Source organism: Crinia signifera, chromosome 11 (assembly GCF_055691185.1).
Source record: "Crinia signifera chromosome 11, ASM5569118v1, whole genome shotgun sequence".
Classification (NCBI taxonomy): domain Eukaryota; kingdom Metazoa; phylum Chordata; class Amphibia; order Anura; family Myobatrachidae; genus Crinia; species Crinia signifera.
The window spans coordinates 125493609-125510304 of NC_139227.1; the positions used below are offsets into that span (position 1 = coordinate 125493609).

Genomic DNA, 16696 nt, shown 5'->3' on the forward strand with positions numbered 1-16696 from the left:
GGATACGGGAAGTCTGTACCTCGGGAGGATACGGGAAGTCTGTACCTCGGTGCAGTGTATACGGGAACTCTGTACCTCGGGAGTATACGGGAAGCCTGTACCTCGGGAGTATACGGGAAGTCTGTACCTCGGGAGTATACGGTAAGCCTGTACCTCGGGAGTATACGGGAAGTCTGTACCTCGGGAGTATACGGGAAGTCTGTACCTCGGGAGTATACGGGAAGTCTGCACCTCAGGAGTATACGGGAAGTCTGCACCTCGGGAGTATACGGGAAGTCTGCACCTCCGGAGTATACGGGAAGTCTGCACCTCAGGAGTATACGGGAAGTCTGCACCTCGGGAGTATACGGGAAGTCTGCACCTCCGGAGTATACGGGAAGTCTGCACCTCGGGAGTATACGGGAAGTCTGTACCTCGGGAGTATACGGGAAGTCTGCACCTCGGGAGTATACGGGAAGTCTGCACCTCCGGAGTATACGGGAAGTCTGTACCTCCGGAGTATACGGGAAGTCTGTACCTCCGGAGTATACGGGAAGTCTGTACCTCCGGAGTATACGGGAAGTCTGTACCTCCGGAGTATACGGGAAGCCTGTACCTCGGGAGTATACGGGAAGTCTGTACCTCGGGAGTGTACGGGAAGTCTGTACCTCGGGAGTGTACGGGAAGTCTGTACCTCGGGAGGATACGGGAAGTCTGTACCTTGGGAGTGTATGGGAAGTCTGTACCTCGGGAGTGTACGGGAAGTCTGTACCTCGGGAGTCTACGGGAAGTCTGTACCTCGGGAGTATACGGGAAGTCTGTACCTCGGGAGAGTACGGGAAGTCTGTACCTCGGGAGTGTACGGGAAGTCTGTACCTCGGGAGTGTACGGGAAGTCTGTACCTCGGGAGAGTACGGGAAGTCTGTACCTCGGGAGTGTACGGGAAGTCTGTACCTCGGGAGTGTACGGGAAGTCTGTACCTCGGGAGTATACGGTAAGCCTGTACCTCGGGAGTATACGGAAAGCCTGTACCTCGGGAGTATATGGGAAGTCTGTACCTCGGTGCAGGATATACGGGAAGTCTGTACCTCGGGAGGATACGGGAAGTCTGTACCTCGGGAGTATACGGGAAGTCTGTACCTCGGGAGTGTACGGGAAGTCTGTACCTCGGGAGTGTACGGGAAATCTGTACCTTGGGAGAATACGGGAAGTCTGTACCTCGGGAGTGTACGGGAAGTCTGTACCTCGGGAGTGTACGGGAAGTCTGTACCTCGGGAGTATACAGTAAGCCTGTACCTCGGGAGTATACGGAAAGCCTGTACCTCGGGAGTATACGGGAAGTCTTTACCTCGGTGCAGGATATACGGGAAGTCTGTACCTCGGGAGGATACGGGAAGTCTGTACCTCGGGAGGATAGGGGAAGTCTGTACCTCGGTGCAGTGTATACAGGAACTCTGTACCTCAGGAGTATACGGGAAGCCTGTACCTCGGGAGTATACGGGAAGCCTGTACCTCGGGAGTATACGGTAAGCCTGTACCTCGGGAGTATACGGGAAGTCTGTACCTTGGGAGAATACGGGAAGTCTGTACCTCGGGAGTATACAGGAAGTCTGTACCTCGGGAGTATACGGGAAGTCTGTACCTCGGTGCAGGGTATACGGGAAGTCTGTACCTCGGGAGTATACGGGAAGTCTGTACCTCGGGAGTATACGGTAAGCCTGTACCTCCGGAGTATACGGGAAGCCTGTACCTCGGGAGTATACGGGAAGTCTGTACCTCGGGAGTGTACGGGAAGTCTGTACCTCGGGAGTGTACGGGAAGTCTGTACCTCGGGAGGATACGGGAAGTCTGTACCTTGGGAGTGTATGGGAAGTCTGTACCTCGGGAGTGTACGGGAAGTCTGTACCTCGGGAGTCTACGGGAAGTCTGTACCTCGGGAGTATACGGGAAGTCTGTACCTCGGGAGAGTACGGGAAGTCTGTACCTCGGGAGTGTACGGGAAGTCTGTACCTCGGGAGTGTACGGGAAGTCTGTACCTCGGGAGAGTACGGGAAGTCTGTACCTCGGGAGTGTACGGGAAGTCTGTACCTCGGGAGTGTACGGGAAGTCTGTACCTCGGGAGTATACGGTAAGCCTGTACCTCGGGAGTATACGGAAAGCCTGTACCTCGGGAGTATATGGGAAGTCTGTACCTCGGTGCAGGATATACGGGAAGTCTGTACCTCGGGAGGATACGGGAAGTCTGTACCTCGGGAGTATACGGGAAGTCTGTACCTCGGGAGTGTACGGGAAGTCTGTACCTCGGGAGTGTACGGGAAATCTGTACCTTGGGAGAATACGGGAAGTCTGTACCTCGGGAGTGTACGGGAAGTCTGTACCTCGGGAGTGTACGGGAAGTCTGTACCTCGGGAGTATACAGTAAGCCTGTACCTCGGGAGTATACGGAAAGCCTGTACCTCGGGAGTATACGGGAAGTCTTTACCTCGGTGCAGGATATACGGGAAGTCTGTACCTCGGGAGGATACGGGAAGTCTGTACCTCGGGAGGATAGGGGAAGTCTGTACCTCGGTGCAGTGTATACAGGAACTCTGTAACTCAGGAGTATACGGGAAGCCTGTACCTCGGGAGTATACGGGAAGCCTGTACCTCGGGAGTATACGGTAAGCCTGTACCTCGGGAGTATACGGGAAGTCTGTACCTTGGGAGAATACGGGAAGTCTGTACCTCGGGAGTATACAGGAAGTCTGTACCTCGGGAGTATACGGGAAGTCTGTACCTCGGTGCAGGGTATACGGGAAGTCTGTACCTCGGGAGTATACGGGAAGTCTGTACCTCGGGAGTATACGGTAAGCCTGTACCTCGGGAGTATACGGAAAGCCTGTACCTCGGGAGTATACGGGAAGTCTGTACCTCTGTGCAGGATATACGGGAAGTCTGTACCTCGGGAGGATACGGGAAGTCTGTACCTCGGGAGTATACGGGAAGTCTGTACCTCGGGAGTGTACGGGAAGTCTGTACCTCGGGAGTGTACGGGAAGTCTGTACCTTGGGAGAATACGGGAAGTCTGTACCTCGGGAGTGTACGGGAAGTCTGTACCTCGGGAGTGTACGGGAAGTCTGTACCTCGGGAGTGTACGGGAAGTCTGTACCTCTGGAGTATACAGTAAGCCTGTACCTCGGGAGTATACGGAAAGCCTGTACCTCGGGAGTATACGGGAAGTCTTTACCTCGGTGCAGGATATACGGGAAGTCTGTACCTCAGGAGGATACGGGAAGTCTGTACCTCGGGAGGATACGGGAAGTCTGTACCTCGGGAGGATACGGGAAGTCTGTACCTCGGTGCAGTGTATACGGGAACTCTGTACCTCGGGAGTGTACGGGAAATCTGTACCTTGGGAGAATACGGGAAGTCTGTACCTCGGGAGTGTACGGGAAGTCTGTACCTCGGGAGTGTACGGGAAGTCTGTACCTCGGGAGTATACAGTAAGCCTGTACCTCGGGAGTATACGGAAAGCCTGTACCTCGGGAGTATACGGGAAGTCTTTACCTCGGTGCAGGATATACGGGAAGTCTGTACCTCGGGAGGATACGGGAAGTCTGTACCTCGGGAGGATACGGGAAGTCTGTACCTCGGTGCAGTGTATACGGGAACTCTGTACCTCAGGAGTATACGGGAAGCCTGTACCTCGGGAGTATACGGGAAGTCTGTACCTCGGGAGTATACGGTAAGCCTGTACCTCGGGAGTATACGGGAAGTCTGTACCTTGGGAGAATACGGGAAGTCTGTACCTCGGGAGTATACAGGAAGTCTGCACCTCGGGAGTATACGGGAAGTCTGCACCTCGGGAGTATACGGGAAGTCTGCACCTCGGGAGTATACGGGAAGTCTGCACCTCGGGAGTATACGGGAAGTCTGTACCTCGGGAGTATACGGGAAGTCTGTACCTCGGGAGTATACGGGAAGTCTGTACCTCGGGAGTATACGGGAAGTCTGTACCTCGGAAGTATACGGGAAGTCTGTACCTCGGGAGTATACGGGAAGTCTGTACCTCGGGAGTATACGGGAAGTCTGCATCTCGGGAGTATACGGGAAGTCTGCACCTCGGGAGTATACGGGAAGTCTGCACCTCGGGAGTATACGGGAAGTCTGTACCTCGGGAGTATACGGGAAGTCTGTACCTCGGTAGTATACGGGAAGTCTGTACCTCAGGAGGATACGGTAAGCCTGTACCTCGGGAGTATATGGGAAGCCTGTACCTCGGGAGAATACGGGAAGTCTGTACCTCGGGAGTATACGGGAAGCCTGTACCTCGGGAGTATACGGGAAGTCTGTGCCTCGGGAGTATACGGGAAGTCTGTACCTCGGGAGTGTACGGGAAGTCTGTACCTCGGGAGTGTACGGGAAGTCTGTACCTCGGGAGGATACGGGAAGTCTGTACCTTGGGAGTGTATGGGAAGTCTGTACCTCGGGAGTGTACGGGAAGTCTGTACCTCGGGAGTCTACGGGAAGTCTGTACCTCGGGAGTATACGGGAAGTCTGTACCTCGGGAGAGTACGGGAAGTCTGTACCTCGGGAGTGTACGGGAAGTCTGTACCTCGGGAGTGTACGGGAAGTCTGTACCTCGGGAGAGTACGGGAAGTCTGTACCTCGGGAGTGTACGGGAAGTCTGTACCTCGGGAGTGTACGGGAAGTCTGTACCTCGGGAGTATACGGTAAGCCTGTACCTCGGGAGTATACGGAAAGCCTGTACCTCGGGAGTATATGGGAAGTCTGTACCTCGGTGCAGGATATACGGGAAGTCTGTACCTCGGGAGGATACGGGAAGTCTGTACCTCGGGAGTATACGGGAAGTCTGTACCTCGGGAGTGTACGGGAAGTCTGTACCTCGGGAGTGTACGGGAAATCTGTACCTTGGGAGAATACGGGAAGTCTGTACCTCTTGAGTGTACGGGAAGTCTGTACCTCGGGAGTGTACGGGAAGTCTGTACCTCTGGAGTATACAGTAAGCCTGTACCTCGGGAGTATACGGAAAGCCTGTACCTCGGGAGTATACGGGAAGTCTTTACCTCGGTGCAGGATATACGGGAAGTCTGTACCTCGGGAGGATACGGGAAGTCTGTACATCGGGAGGATACGGGAAGTCTGTACCTCGGTGCAGTGTATACAGGAACTCTGTACCTCAGGAGTATACGGGAAGCCTGTACCTCGGGAGTATACGGGAAGCCTGTACCTCGGGAGTATACGGTAAGCCTGTACCTCGGGAGTATACGGGAAGTCTGTACCTTGGGAGAATACGGGAAGTCTGTACCTCGGGAGTATACAGGAAGTCTGTACCTCGGGAGTATACGGGAAGTCTGTACCTCGGTGCAGGGTATACGGGAAGTCTGTACCTCGGGAGTATACGGGAAGTCTGTACCTCGGGAGTATACGGTAAGCCTGTACCTCGGGAGTATACGGAAAGCCTGTACCTCGGGAGTATACGGGAAGTCTGTACCTCTGTGCAGGATATACGGGAAGTCTGTACCTCGGGAGGATACGGGAAGTCTGTACCTCGGGAGTATACGGGAAGTCTGTACCTCGGGAGTGTACGGGAAGTCTGTACCTCGGGAGTGTACGGGAAGTCTGTACCTTGGGAGAATACGGGAAGTCTGTACCTCGGGAGTGTACGGGAAGTCTGTACCTCGGGAGTGTACGGGAAGTCTGTACCTCGGGAGTGTACGGGAAGTCTGTACCTCTGGAGTATACAGTAAGCCTGTACCTCGGGAGTATACGGAAAGCCTGTACCTCGGGAGTATACGGGAAGTCTTTACCTCGGTGCAGGATATACGGGAAGTCTGTACCTCAGGAGGATACGGGAAGTCTGTACCTCGGGAGGATACGGGAAGTCTGTACCTCGGGAGGATACGGGAAGTCTGTACCTCGGTGCAGTGTATACGGGAACTCTGTACCTCGGGAGTGTACGGGAAATCTGTACCTTGGGAGAATACGGGAAGTCTGTACCTCGGGAGTGTACGGGAAGTCTGTACCTCGGGAGTGTACGGGAAGTCTGTACCTCGGGAGTATACAGTAAGCCTGTACCTCGGGAGTATACGGAAAGCCTGTACCTCGGGAGTATACGGGAAGTCTTTACCTCGGTGCAGGATATACGGGAAGTCTGTACCTCGGGAGGATACGGGAAGTCTGTACCTCGGGAGGATACGGGAAGTCTGTACCTCGGTGCAGTGTATACGGGAACTCTGTACCTCAGGAGTATACGGGAAGCCTGTACCTCGGGAGTATACGGGAAGTCTGTACCTCGGGAGTATACGGTAAGCCTGTACCTCGGGAGTATACAGGAAGTCTGTACCTTGGGAGAATACGGGAAGTCTGTACCTCGGGAGTATACAGGAAGTCTGTACCTCGGGAGTATACGGGAAGTCTGTACCTCGGTGCAGGGTATACGGGAAGTCTGTACCTCGGGAGTATACGGGAAGTCTGTACCTCGGGAGTATACGGTAAGCCTGTACCTCGGGAGTATACGGAAAGCCTGTACCTCGGGAGTATACGGGAAGTCTTTACCTCTGTGCAGGATATACGGGAAGTCTGTACCTCGGGAGGATACGGGAAGTCTGTACCTCGGGAGTATACGGGAAGTCTGTACCTCGGGAGTGTACGGGAAGTCTGTACCTCGGGAGTGTACGGGAAGTCTGTACCTTGGGAGAATACGGGAAGTCTGTACCTCGGGAGTGTACGGGAAGTCTGTACCTCGGGAGTGTACGGGAAGTCTGTACCTCGGGAGTGTACGGGAAGTCTGTACCTCGGGAGTGTACGGGAAGTCTGTACCTCTGGAGTATACAGTAAGCCTGTACCTCGGGAGTATACGGAAAGCCTGTACCTCGGGAGTATACGGGAAGTCTTTACCTCGGTGCAGGATATACGGGAAGTCTGTACCTCAGGAGGATACGGGAAGTCTGTACCTCGGGAGGATACGGGAAGTCTGTACCTCGGTGCAGTGTATACGGGAACTCTGTACCTCGGGAGTATACGGGAAGCCTGTACCTCGGGAGTATACGGGAAGTCTGTACCTCGGGAGTATACGGTAAGCCTGTACCTCGGGAGTATACGGGAAGTCTGTACCTCGGGAGTATACGGGAAGTCTGTACCTCGGGAGTATACGGGAAGTCTGTACCTCGGGAGTATACGGGAAGTCTGTACCTCGGTGCAGGGTATACGGGAAGTCTGTACCTCGGGAGTATACGGGAAGTCTGTACCTCGGGAGTATACGGGAAGTCTGTACCTCGGGAGTATACGGGAAGTCTGTACTTCGGTGCAGGATATACGGGAAGTCTGTACCTCGGGAGTATACGGGAAGTCTGTACCTCGGGAGTATACGGGAAGTCTGTACCTCGGGAGTGTACGGGAAGTCTGTTCCCCGGGAGTATACGGGAAGTCTGTACCTTGGGAGTATACGGGAAGTCTGTAACTCGGGAGTATACGGGAAGTCTGTTCCCCGGGAGTATACGGGAAGTCTGTACATGCAGACAGCAGGAACACAGTGACAAATGGTGACTTTCTTATTCTCCACGGACTGCACAATCTTCAGGGATATTTCTGTCCCATTTTGTCGCTGTATTATTCCGTGTTCTGGGACAGACAAGGTGTGGTGGTTTCCTCTCCACTGCCAATGTCAGCCGTGACTATTATACAAATGTACCGTAAGATTACAGCATCCGCATATTATTAATTAATATTTGTTTTAGCACAAGTATAGTTTTCATATAAGGTCTAAGCAAGTGTGCAACGACCACTGTACCATTGTAGGAGTTGACGGTGGTGTCGAGAAATGGGGTGGGCGGTTGTTTACCTGGGCCTAGGTCTGATGGATGTGCCCAGTGGGGCCCCTGTTACCTGCATCTCTTCTTAACCCAGCACATACGGCTGTGTGCTGGGCTGCTGTGTGGCCAGGGAGCTGCTTAAATTGCTATTTTTAATGTATTTTATTATAAGGGTGCATGGCCATGCCTCCTGCAATTAGGCCACACCCCTTGAAAAGTATCTGGGCCCGGACAGACTCTCTACTGCCCTGGAAGGCAATGCCATTGCGACATTGGGCCGGGATGGTCATTACTCATCTCCATACCCCGTGGTCGTACAACATATTTTTTGGGGGGATGTGCATGGGTACCTCAAAAATATGTTGCTGCCAGGCTCTCATATATCTAGTTATACCCCAGGGTCTGCGATATTATTTTTAGGTTAGGAGCTGTCTTCAAAAACATTGGCTGACGTATTTTCCCCACGATAACTGTATAATGTGTCGCGGCGATAAAAGATTATTCATCGGAGCGATGTAGCAGTAATGTAGTTTCTTGCAGTATGTCCATTCTGAGATCAAAAGTAAAGCAATGCCTCATGGAACCACTGTACAGGGCTAGTTACTGGAGAAGGTTCCATCAGATCACACTCTGAATTGTAAATCGCGTTAATATATATTCGCTGTTAAAAGACATAAAGATGTTAATGTCCTCTGTGTTATGCCATCAATCCACTCCAAATATCTGTACAAGATTGCACTGATAATAAAGTGCAAGGTGTGATTATTGCTGTAACGCAGTGCCGCTTCTGTGATCCTCGTTCTGTCTGTTTGTCTAACGATGGGGTTGGAAACCGTTTTAACCATTTACTGATTCTCCTCTTCATTTCCTGGTTCATGTAAGTTATCAGTTGTACACCTGAGACTCCTGAGAGAATCTGTGGTTCTATAGATACTGGGAAACCAGCGATAAGTGGGCGGAGCTTGTTAGGGCTTTTAAGGGGTGTACACACGGAGCAAATTTGTGCTATTTTCTAAGCAATCTGACTAGATTGCTTAGAAAGTAAGCACAGATCTCTCCGTGTGTATGCTCCGAGAGATTTAATATCTCTTGCTAACTAAGTCAGTGCATGCAGTCACAATCTAGTCAGGTTGCTTAGCAAATGACTGCAAATCTCTCTGTGTGTACAGAATGAGAGATACTGATCACAATCTCTCATTCTGAACCATTACCCTGACTTTTTTTGCTTAAGCAAAATTGCTTAGCAAAATCACTTAGCAAAATCACTTAGCACAAATCTCTGCATGTGTATGTGCTCCCCATGGGAGATCTTGACACCAGCAAAATAGCTTAGCAAAATAGCTTAGCAAAATTGCTTAGCACAGATCTCTACGTGTGTATGCCCCTTAAGTTTCACAACACTCAGGCACAGCCAATCAGCCCCTAACTGTCAAATTACAGGCTGTGTTTGAAAAATGACTAGAGCTGATTGGCTGCTGTGTTATCCCCTTCCACTTCACCACTTCACCTTCCAGTTTATCACTTCACCAGGCTCAATACATCTGCCCCTCAGAGAGCAACTACTTGTCCTGGCTGAACTTTTTGAAAAAACCTAATTTCTATCCCCCCCTCCCAGAAGCGAGCGGGCCTGCACACACCCTCCCCCCCCCGCCAGCAGGTCTGCCTCCACAGCCCCCCCCCCCCCCAGAAGGGGGCCTGCCCGCTCCCCCCACTACCCTGCGACCGGGTCTGCCCGCACCCCCACCCCACCCCGCAAGCGGGTCTGTCTCTGACCCCCCCCCTGCAGGAGTATGTCTGCCCGCACACCCCCACCACGCGAGCGAGTCTGCCCGCACCCCCCCCCACCCATCGGCAGATCTGCGCCCCCCCTCCGGATCAGCAGGTCTGCCCGCAACCCCTCCCGGATCAGCAGGTCTGCACCGCCCGAACCCCAGGATCACTACCCCCCCCCGCGCGAGCAGCGGATCTGGCTGCACAACCCCCCCCCCCCCCGAGCAGCGGGTATGCACACACCGCCCCCCCCCCTTCCCTCCCCCAGGGCAGCAGTCTGCGAGCATGCCCCCCCCCCACCTGCTGCATCAGGGTCTGCCCACCTCCGCTCAAATCAGTGGGTCTGCCCACCCCCCCCCCCCACCGGATCAGCGGTTCTGCACACAACCCCCCCCCCCCCGAGCAGCGGGTATTCATACCTCCCAACTGTCACGATTACAGCGGGACAGTCCCGATTTTCGGGTCCTGTCCCGCTGTCCCACCCGCGGCAGGCATTGTCCCGCTGCGGGGGGTGGCAGTTGGGAGACCCCCCAATCTAGTAGAATAGACGCTGTGCGCATGCGCACAGCGTCTATTCTTGTATGAAAATGAGGTCGCGGCTAATTAGCATAAGCCGCGCCCTCATTTGCATACGTCCGCCCCCTTTTTGGGCGCGTCCCTATTTCTTCAGCACGAAAGTTGGGAGGTATGGGTATTCACGCACCCCCTATTCACGCACCCCCCCAGATCAGCAGGTCTGCACTGCCCCAACCCCAGGATCAGCAGGTCTCCCCACACAACCCCCCCCCCCCCCACGAGCAGCAGGTCTGCCCGCACAAACCCATGTGAGCACCTGGTCTGCTTGCACCCCACCAGCATGCCGCGAGCAGAGGGTCTGCCCGCACCCCACCCCGCTGGTGGGTCTGCCCGCACCACCCTTTCTCGCTGGAGCAGCGGATATGCCCGCAACCCCCCTCGCTGGAGCAGTGGGAATGCCTGCCCCCTCCCCTCCGGAGCGGCGGGACTTCCCCCCCTTAAGCAGCGAAGCAGCGGAGGGTCTGCCGTCGCCGCTGATCCAGATATACATTTAATAGGTCTACCTCAAAATGTTGACAGGGTCAAAAGGTAGACATGATAAAGGTCAACAGGGTCAAAAGGTAGACATGGTAAAGGTCAACAGGGTCAAAATGTTGACAGGGTCAAAATGTTGACAGGGTCAAATGTCGACATGAAAAAGGTAGACACATCAAAAAGTAGACCTGAGTTCTTCACAATGTTTTTGTGTCAATGTCGACATAGACCCCCAATTAGTGTAACGCGTATCCTCACATGGCTCAGTGCCTTGCTGCCTATGGGTACACTATTATATTCTCTCCCTATGCCGAAATGGAAGAAGAAAGAAAATGCCGGTTAAAAAAAAAATCATGAAAAACTGATGTCAACCTTGTCATGTTTCGACAGTTTTTAATGTAGACATTTTGACCATGTCGACATTTTGACTTGTTGTCCGCTTGCATGTCAACCTATTGCATGTCTAGACACTGTAGATCAGTCAACCGGAACCAAAATAGTATCCCGGAATTTGTGGTGGTGCGCCCTCATTTATCTGTTACTATTAGTAGTGTTACTACTGTACTGTATTATTTGTTACTATTAGTAGTGTTACTACTGTACTGTATTATTTGTTACTATTAGTAGTGTTACTACTGTACTGTATTATTTGTTACTATTAGTAGTGTTACTAATGTGCTGTATTGTCTGAGGGTTTGGTGCTAGGAGCGCTAAGATTAATAAAGGGGGGTATGTAATATGACTGGTCCGGGCGGGAGAGGATGGTGAAACTAAGTAAATAATTGATGAAGAAATAATAAATCAAATAAATGGAAATAAAAATAAATAAAAATAAATGAATAAAGTAAAAATAAAGATACAAATAAAAATATTAATGGCATTAAAATAAACTATGTGAATAAGGATGGAAAAGTATTGAAGTAAAAATAAACCGTGCCAATTGCGGGTATACTATACAAACTGTGTGACCTGTAAGAAAAAAGGTTATTTAAAATGTTTACACTCCCTTGGAGTGGTGGAGAGTCTGTGCCTATCTGTCCCTACTAAGCGGCTGGTGTTACCTTTTGCTGCATGCTCTGATCACGGAGGTTGGCGGCGGGTGCTGCTGCACTTCTGAGCGGGATGCTGTACTCGTGGCTGTGATCTTCTGCCGCGGCTCCGATTGCCGGGTAATTCTGCGTGGGGGGAGGATGCACCGGCGTCCCGATGTGGCGCTCTGAGGGGTGAAGTAGGTGACAGTACTTCTCCAGGCTGTTCCCCCCATGCCGAATTACCCGGCAATCGGAGCTGCGGCAGAAGATCACAGCTGTAACTACTGTACTTTATTATCTGTTACTATTAGTAGTGTTACTACTGTACTGTATTGTCTGCTACTATTAGTAATGTTACTACTGTGCTGTATTATCTGTTACTATTAGTAATGTTACTACTGTGCTGTATTATCTGTTACTATTAGCAGTGTTACTACTGTACTGTATTGTCTGCTACTATTAGTAATGTTACTACTGTACTGTATTATTTGTTACTATTAGTAGTGTTACTACTGTACTCTATTATCTGGTACAATTAGTAGTGTTACTACTCTACTGTCTGTTACTATTAGTAATGTTACTACTGTACTGTATTATTTGTTACTATTAGTAATGTTACTACTGTACTGTATTATTTGTTACTATTAGTAATGTTACTACTGTACTGTATTATCTGTTACAATTAGTAGTGTTACTACTCTACTGTCTGTTACTATTAGTAATGTTACTACTGTACTGTATTATTTGTTACTATTAGTAATGTTACTACTTTACTGTATTATCTGTTACATTTAGTAGTGTTACTACTCTACTGTCTGTTAATATTAGTAGTGTTACTACTGTACTGTATTATCTGTTACAATCAGTAGTGTTACTACTGTATTGTCTGTTCTCCAGCATTGTATAACAGATACTACTGGTCACTGTGTGTGATGTATGTTACTACTTTGCTGTATTATCTGTTCTCCAGCATTGTATTAGATATCTACCTGTCACTGTGGCCCTTATTCTAGTTGAATCGGACGGATGCGTATTTCGTACAGGAAACGAGTGTTCTTCACCCCGCCTACTGTACGGATCGCTCACACCGTCCGAATGCGGTAAGACGCAGAGAGTACGGACCGCGAGTGGATGTTTCATGTGCACACCTCCTCCATCTGTGGGAACCTCCCCCATCCTCCGATGGTCGCCGACCATCAAATGATGGACCGAGCGGTCAGACAGCTCCGAGTGTTCCAGACCACTCGGACATTTTTCCGTATGAAATCAGGGATATGGGCAGCTGGCATCCGGCTATGTCATATGTCCGCCCCCCACACGTGCGTCACGGCCGCATTACCATACATACGCCCAGCGTTTTCATGGGAACGCCCATGAAACGCGGGTGTACGCATATGTTAATGAGCCCAAACAGACCTTCTCCACCCCCTGATCGGATGGTTCCATACGATCATTTTCTGCACGGAACTCACGCCGTGTTTGTACGTGTGAAGCGTTCGCACATGCGCAACACCAACCATCGGCCGTTCATCCGCATTCGGATCCCTCCGACTCAATCAGAATAAGGGCCTGTGTGTGATGTGTGTTACTGGAGTTCCCTCTCTCTGCCTCCTTGTTGCAGTTATATCAGACTGTTGTGAGGTCACGTGTGGGGATGTCTGGGGAAGCTCATGCATATGCTTTTCAGGCTTCTGGTTATTATTGTACATATTGTGTCCACCACCCTTCTCTACGGGTTAGAAATGCCTACTAAGCTCATCACTGTCTGTGGTAATAAGGAGGAAGAGATCTACGTAATGCTGAGTGGATCTCTGTGAAATATGTGCGCATATAATGCATGCGCATCTCTGTACATACGCAGGATTCGTGCACCCATGGCGGGGTTTGGTAGGTTTGGCCTTCCTAGTTAACCAGAATAACGCCTGTGATGTAACTATTGAATATTCACACAATCTAGTAACTGGGTGAAAGAAACTTAATTTTTTTTTTTTTTTATATGTCCACTCAGCCCAGAGAGTTTTAGGGACATTTATTCCTCAACAGCTACTATATAGCGCACACATATTCTGCAGCACTGTACAGAGAATATTCCAGTCATTTACATCAGTCTGTGCTCAGGTGGAGCTTGCAGCCTATGTAGCATACACAGGGGCGAATTTAGGGGTCAGGCCGCCCCTAGGCACAACATTTTTGTGCGCCCCCCCCTATTTTAAAGTAATCATATATGTATATACATTGTTATTTATATATTTCATTAAAAACTGTAGCCCACCTTAATATTTTTTTAAGCACTCTGGACTGCTCACTGTACGGAGGATCCGGAGGGAGGGAGGCACTTATTAGTACAGTGATTAGCACAGTGTCTCCATCAGTCTCTCTCCGGCTCACACACTGTAACTGACTGAGCGCAAGGAGGATCTGCGCGCCGCTCAGCTGCTGGATACACAGCAGCCAATAGACTGTGTGTTCCGGACACGCAGGGGCCCGTCGGACCCAGCCACTAAGCGGTGGTGTAATGTGCATAGCAGAGTGGGTAGGCAGTGGCGGGTGACGAGCGGCGCTGCCGCCGACATATGATAATTCATGTCTGGGGCGGCGGCGCTCGTCACTCGCCGCTGCAAACCCGCTCTGCCATTTAACAGAATGTCAGCCTGCATGCCGCCCTTAATTGGTGCCGCCCTGAGGCCGGTGCCTCACGGGCCTAGGCACAAATCCGGCCCTGAGCATACAGTACTTGCCTACTTTGTTTTTCTAATTTCTGGGAGAAGCCTGGAGAGGAGACCAGATAGTAGCATGTCAGGGGGCAGGACAAGGCAGACGTCACCAAGCCCCGCCCCCATGGCAGTCAAATGATACAATTTATCAGTCCGCGGATTGGGGTTATGCGATTCGTGTCATTTTAGCCCCGCCACTCTCCGCGGACCAGCAAAAAATCAGTATTTATTGCAGCGTAATGGGGGGTCCAGGGGGCTGCGTGGCCAATGCAGAAAAATTGCCCACCTTCCCAGGGGGCCGGGAGACGGACCCAATTTTCAGCAGCCTCCCAGCCATTCCGGTAGGGTATACAAGCCTGGTCTATAGTGCCTACCTCATGTACCCACACAAATGCATTAGCATTTACTTTTGTTGGGAACCAATTAACCTATCTGTATAATTTATTTGTGTGGAAGGAAACGGGAGTACCCAGAGGAAACCCACTCAAACATAGTGAGAATATAAACATTCTAATTTATGGTCATGGTGGAATATGAACTCACAACCTCAGCGCGGTGAGGCAGTAGTTATAGACCACTACACCAACCATGCTGGGACGGGAAGCGGTCATCTATTAGAATGAACTTAGGTCTACAGTCGTTAGGTCGACCCCACTAGGTCGACTGGCAGGAAGGTCGACCTGACTTAAGGTCGACATGGGCCAAGGTCGACATTACTTAAGGTCGAATTTGCATAAAGGTCGAAATGAGGAAGGTCTACTGGTCATAAGGTCGACATGGGGTTTTTCACTGTTTTTTTTGAGCCGACTAGGGCGTGGAGGAGAACATTAAAGCTGTGGCGAGCGAAGCGAGCCAACGTGCCCGAAGAATTGCGAGCGAAGCGAGCGATGCGAGGGTCCGATTCTCATTGCCAACTGTGTTCATGTCGACTGTGCCGACATTCGGGTCAAAAAACAGTGAAAAACCCATGTCGACCTTATGACCAGTCGACCTTCCTCATGTCGACCTTTATGCAAATGCGACCTTAAGTCATGTCGACCTTGGCCCATGTCGACCTTAAATCAAGTCGACCTTCCTGCCAGTCGACCTAATGGGGTCGACCTAATGACTATAGACCTAAGTTCATTCTGACAGCTGTACCGATTCCGCATAGGACATAGACTAAAGTTCCTCCTTTCTGGGAGAAGCCCGGACATGAGGCTTTCTGACGCTTTTCTAGGGGGCGTGGGTGGGGCTTGCCTTCATTAAGCCCCATGCCTGTAAATGAGGTGATTTTCGGCACTTTGCGGAGGGGGTGGTAATAAATTATGTGATTTGGGCATTTTAGCCCTGCCCCCTCCACAAAGAGCCGCGAATGTCGGTATTTGACCGGCAGATGGAGGGGGTGGTGCTGATACGGGGGGCCTACTAAATGTGGGGGACTGTGAGTAAATCTAGAAACATAGTGGGGTAAATTTTACTTAAACTTCTAAAAATGCAAAGAGATGATCAAGGGCGTAACTACCATAGGTGCCAGGGGCCCAGTTGCTATGGGGCCCACAGCTGAAGGGGGCCCATCTCTACTGTCTAAGTAATATGTTTTACACACATTTATCACCATCAGTTACTAAATAGGAGGCCCTTACAAAATTTCGCTATGGGGCTGACGGATATCTAGTTGCGCCCTTGGAGATGATGTTTCTCATAGCAACCAACCAGATTCTGTCTTATCATTTTTTAGGGTGTAACAGAGAAATGATAGACATGAATTGATTGGCTGCTACGGAGAGCATCTTCTCTTTTCATTTTTAGAAGCTCTTCGAGTCCAATCCCACACAGTCTATTCAGCGGTGGCCTGTGATGCGCATTCCTTCTCTGTCTGATTGTTAAACCAGTTCCCATGGCTTTCTATGGGGACTATGAGAGCTGCCAATTAACCCAGTTCCACGGCCCAGCTGCAGAGTTTGTGCTAGTGATGTTTACAAGGCCTTGGGACAGTTGGAAACACATACATTCAAATATGAATACTGTAGATCTGTACAATGTATACGTTTCACAACTGGTAACTGTAACGTCTTAGGTAACATGATCTTTATCAATGGCAGTTGGGACAAACCTCCGCTGAACTTCTCCTTATGTCTCTCTCAGGTCCTCTCTCACAATCTCTGCACATTGCTGAATGTCCCTCACGACCCGGTGGCCTTGGAGGAACATTTCAGAGATGACGATGAAGGTCCAGTGTCTAACCAGGGATATATGCCTTACCTCAACAAATTCATCCTGGATAAGGTAAGGTCCTCCACAAGAACGACTATCATTTCTTATCATTTGGAACAATGGCTGTAGACCACATCGATGC

At 50.8% G+C, this 16696-nt stretch overlaps 1 protein-coding gene across 1 annotated transcript in view; it reads left to right on the forward strand.

The window, feature by feature from the left end:
* SWAP70 (switching B cell complex subunit SWAP70) overlaps positions 1-16696 on the forward strand; it is a 67205-nt gene that overhangs the window by 15136 nt on the left and 35373 nt on the right. The window contains exon 2 of the mRNA XM_083164706.1: positions 16486-16626. Within this exon, the coding sequence (XP_083020832.1) occupies positions 16486-16626 (141 nt within the window). The remainder of the gene's footprint in view (positions 1-16485; positions 16627-16696) is intronic.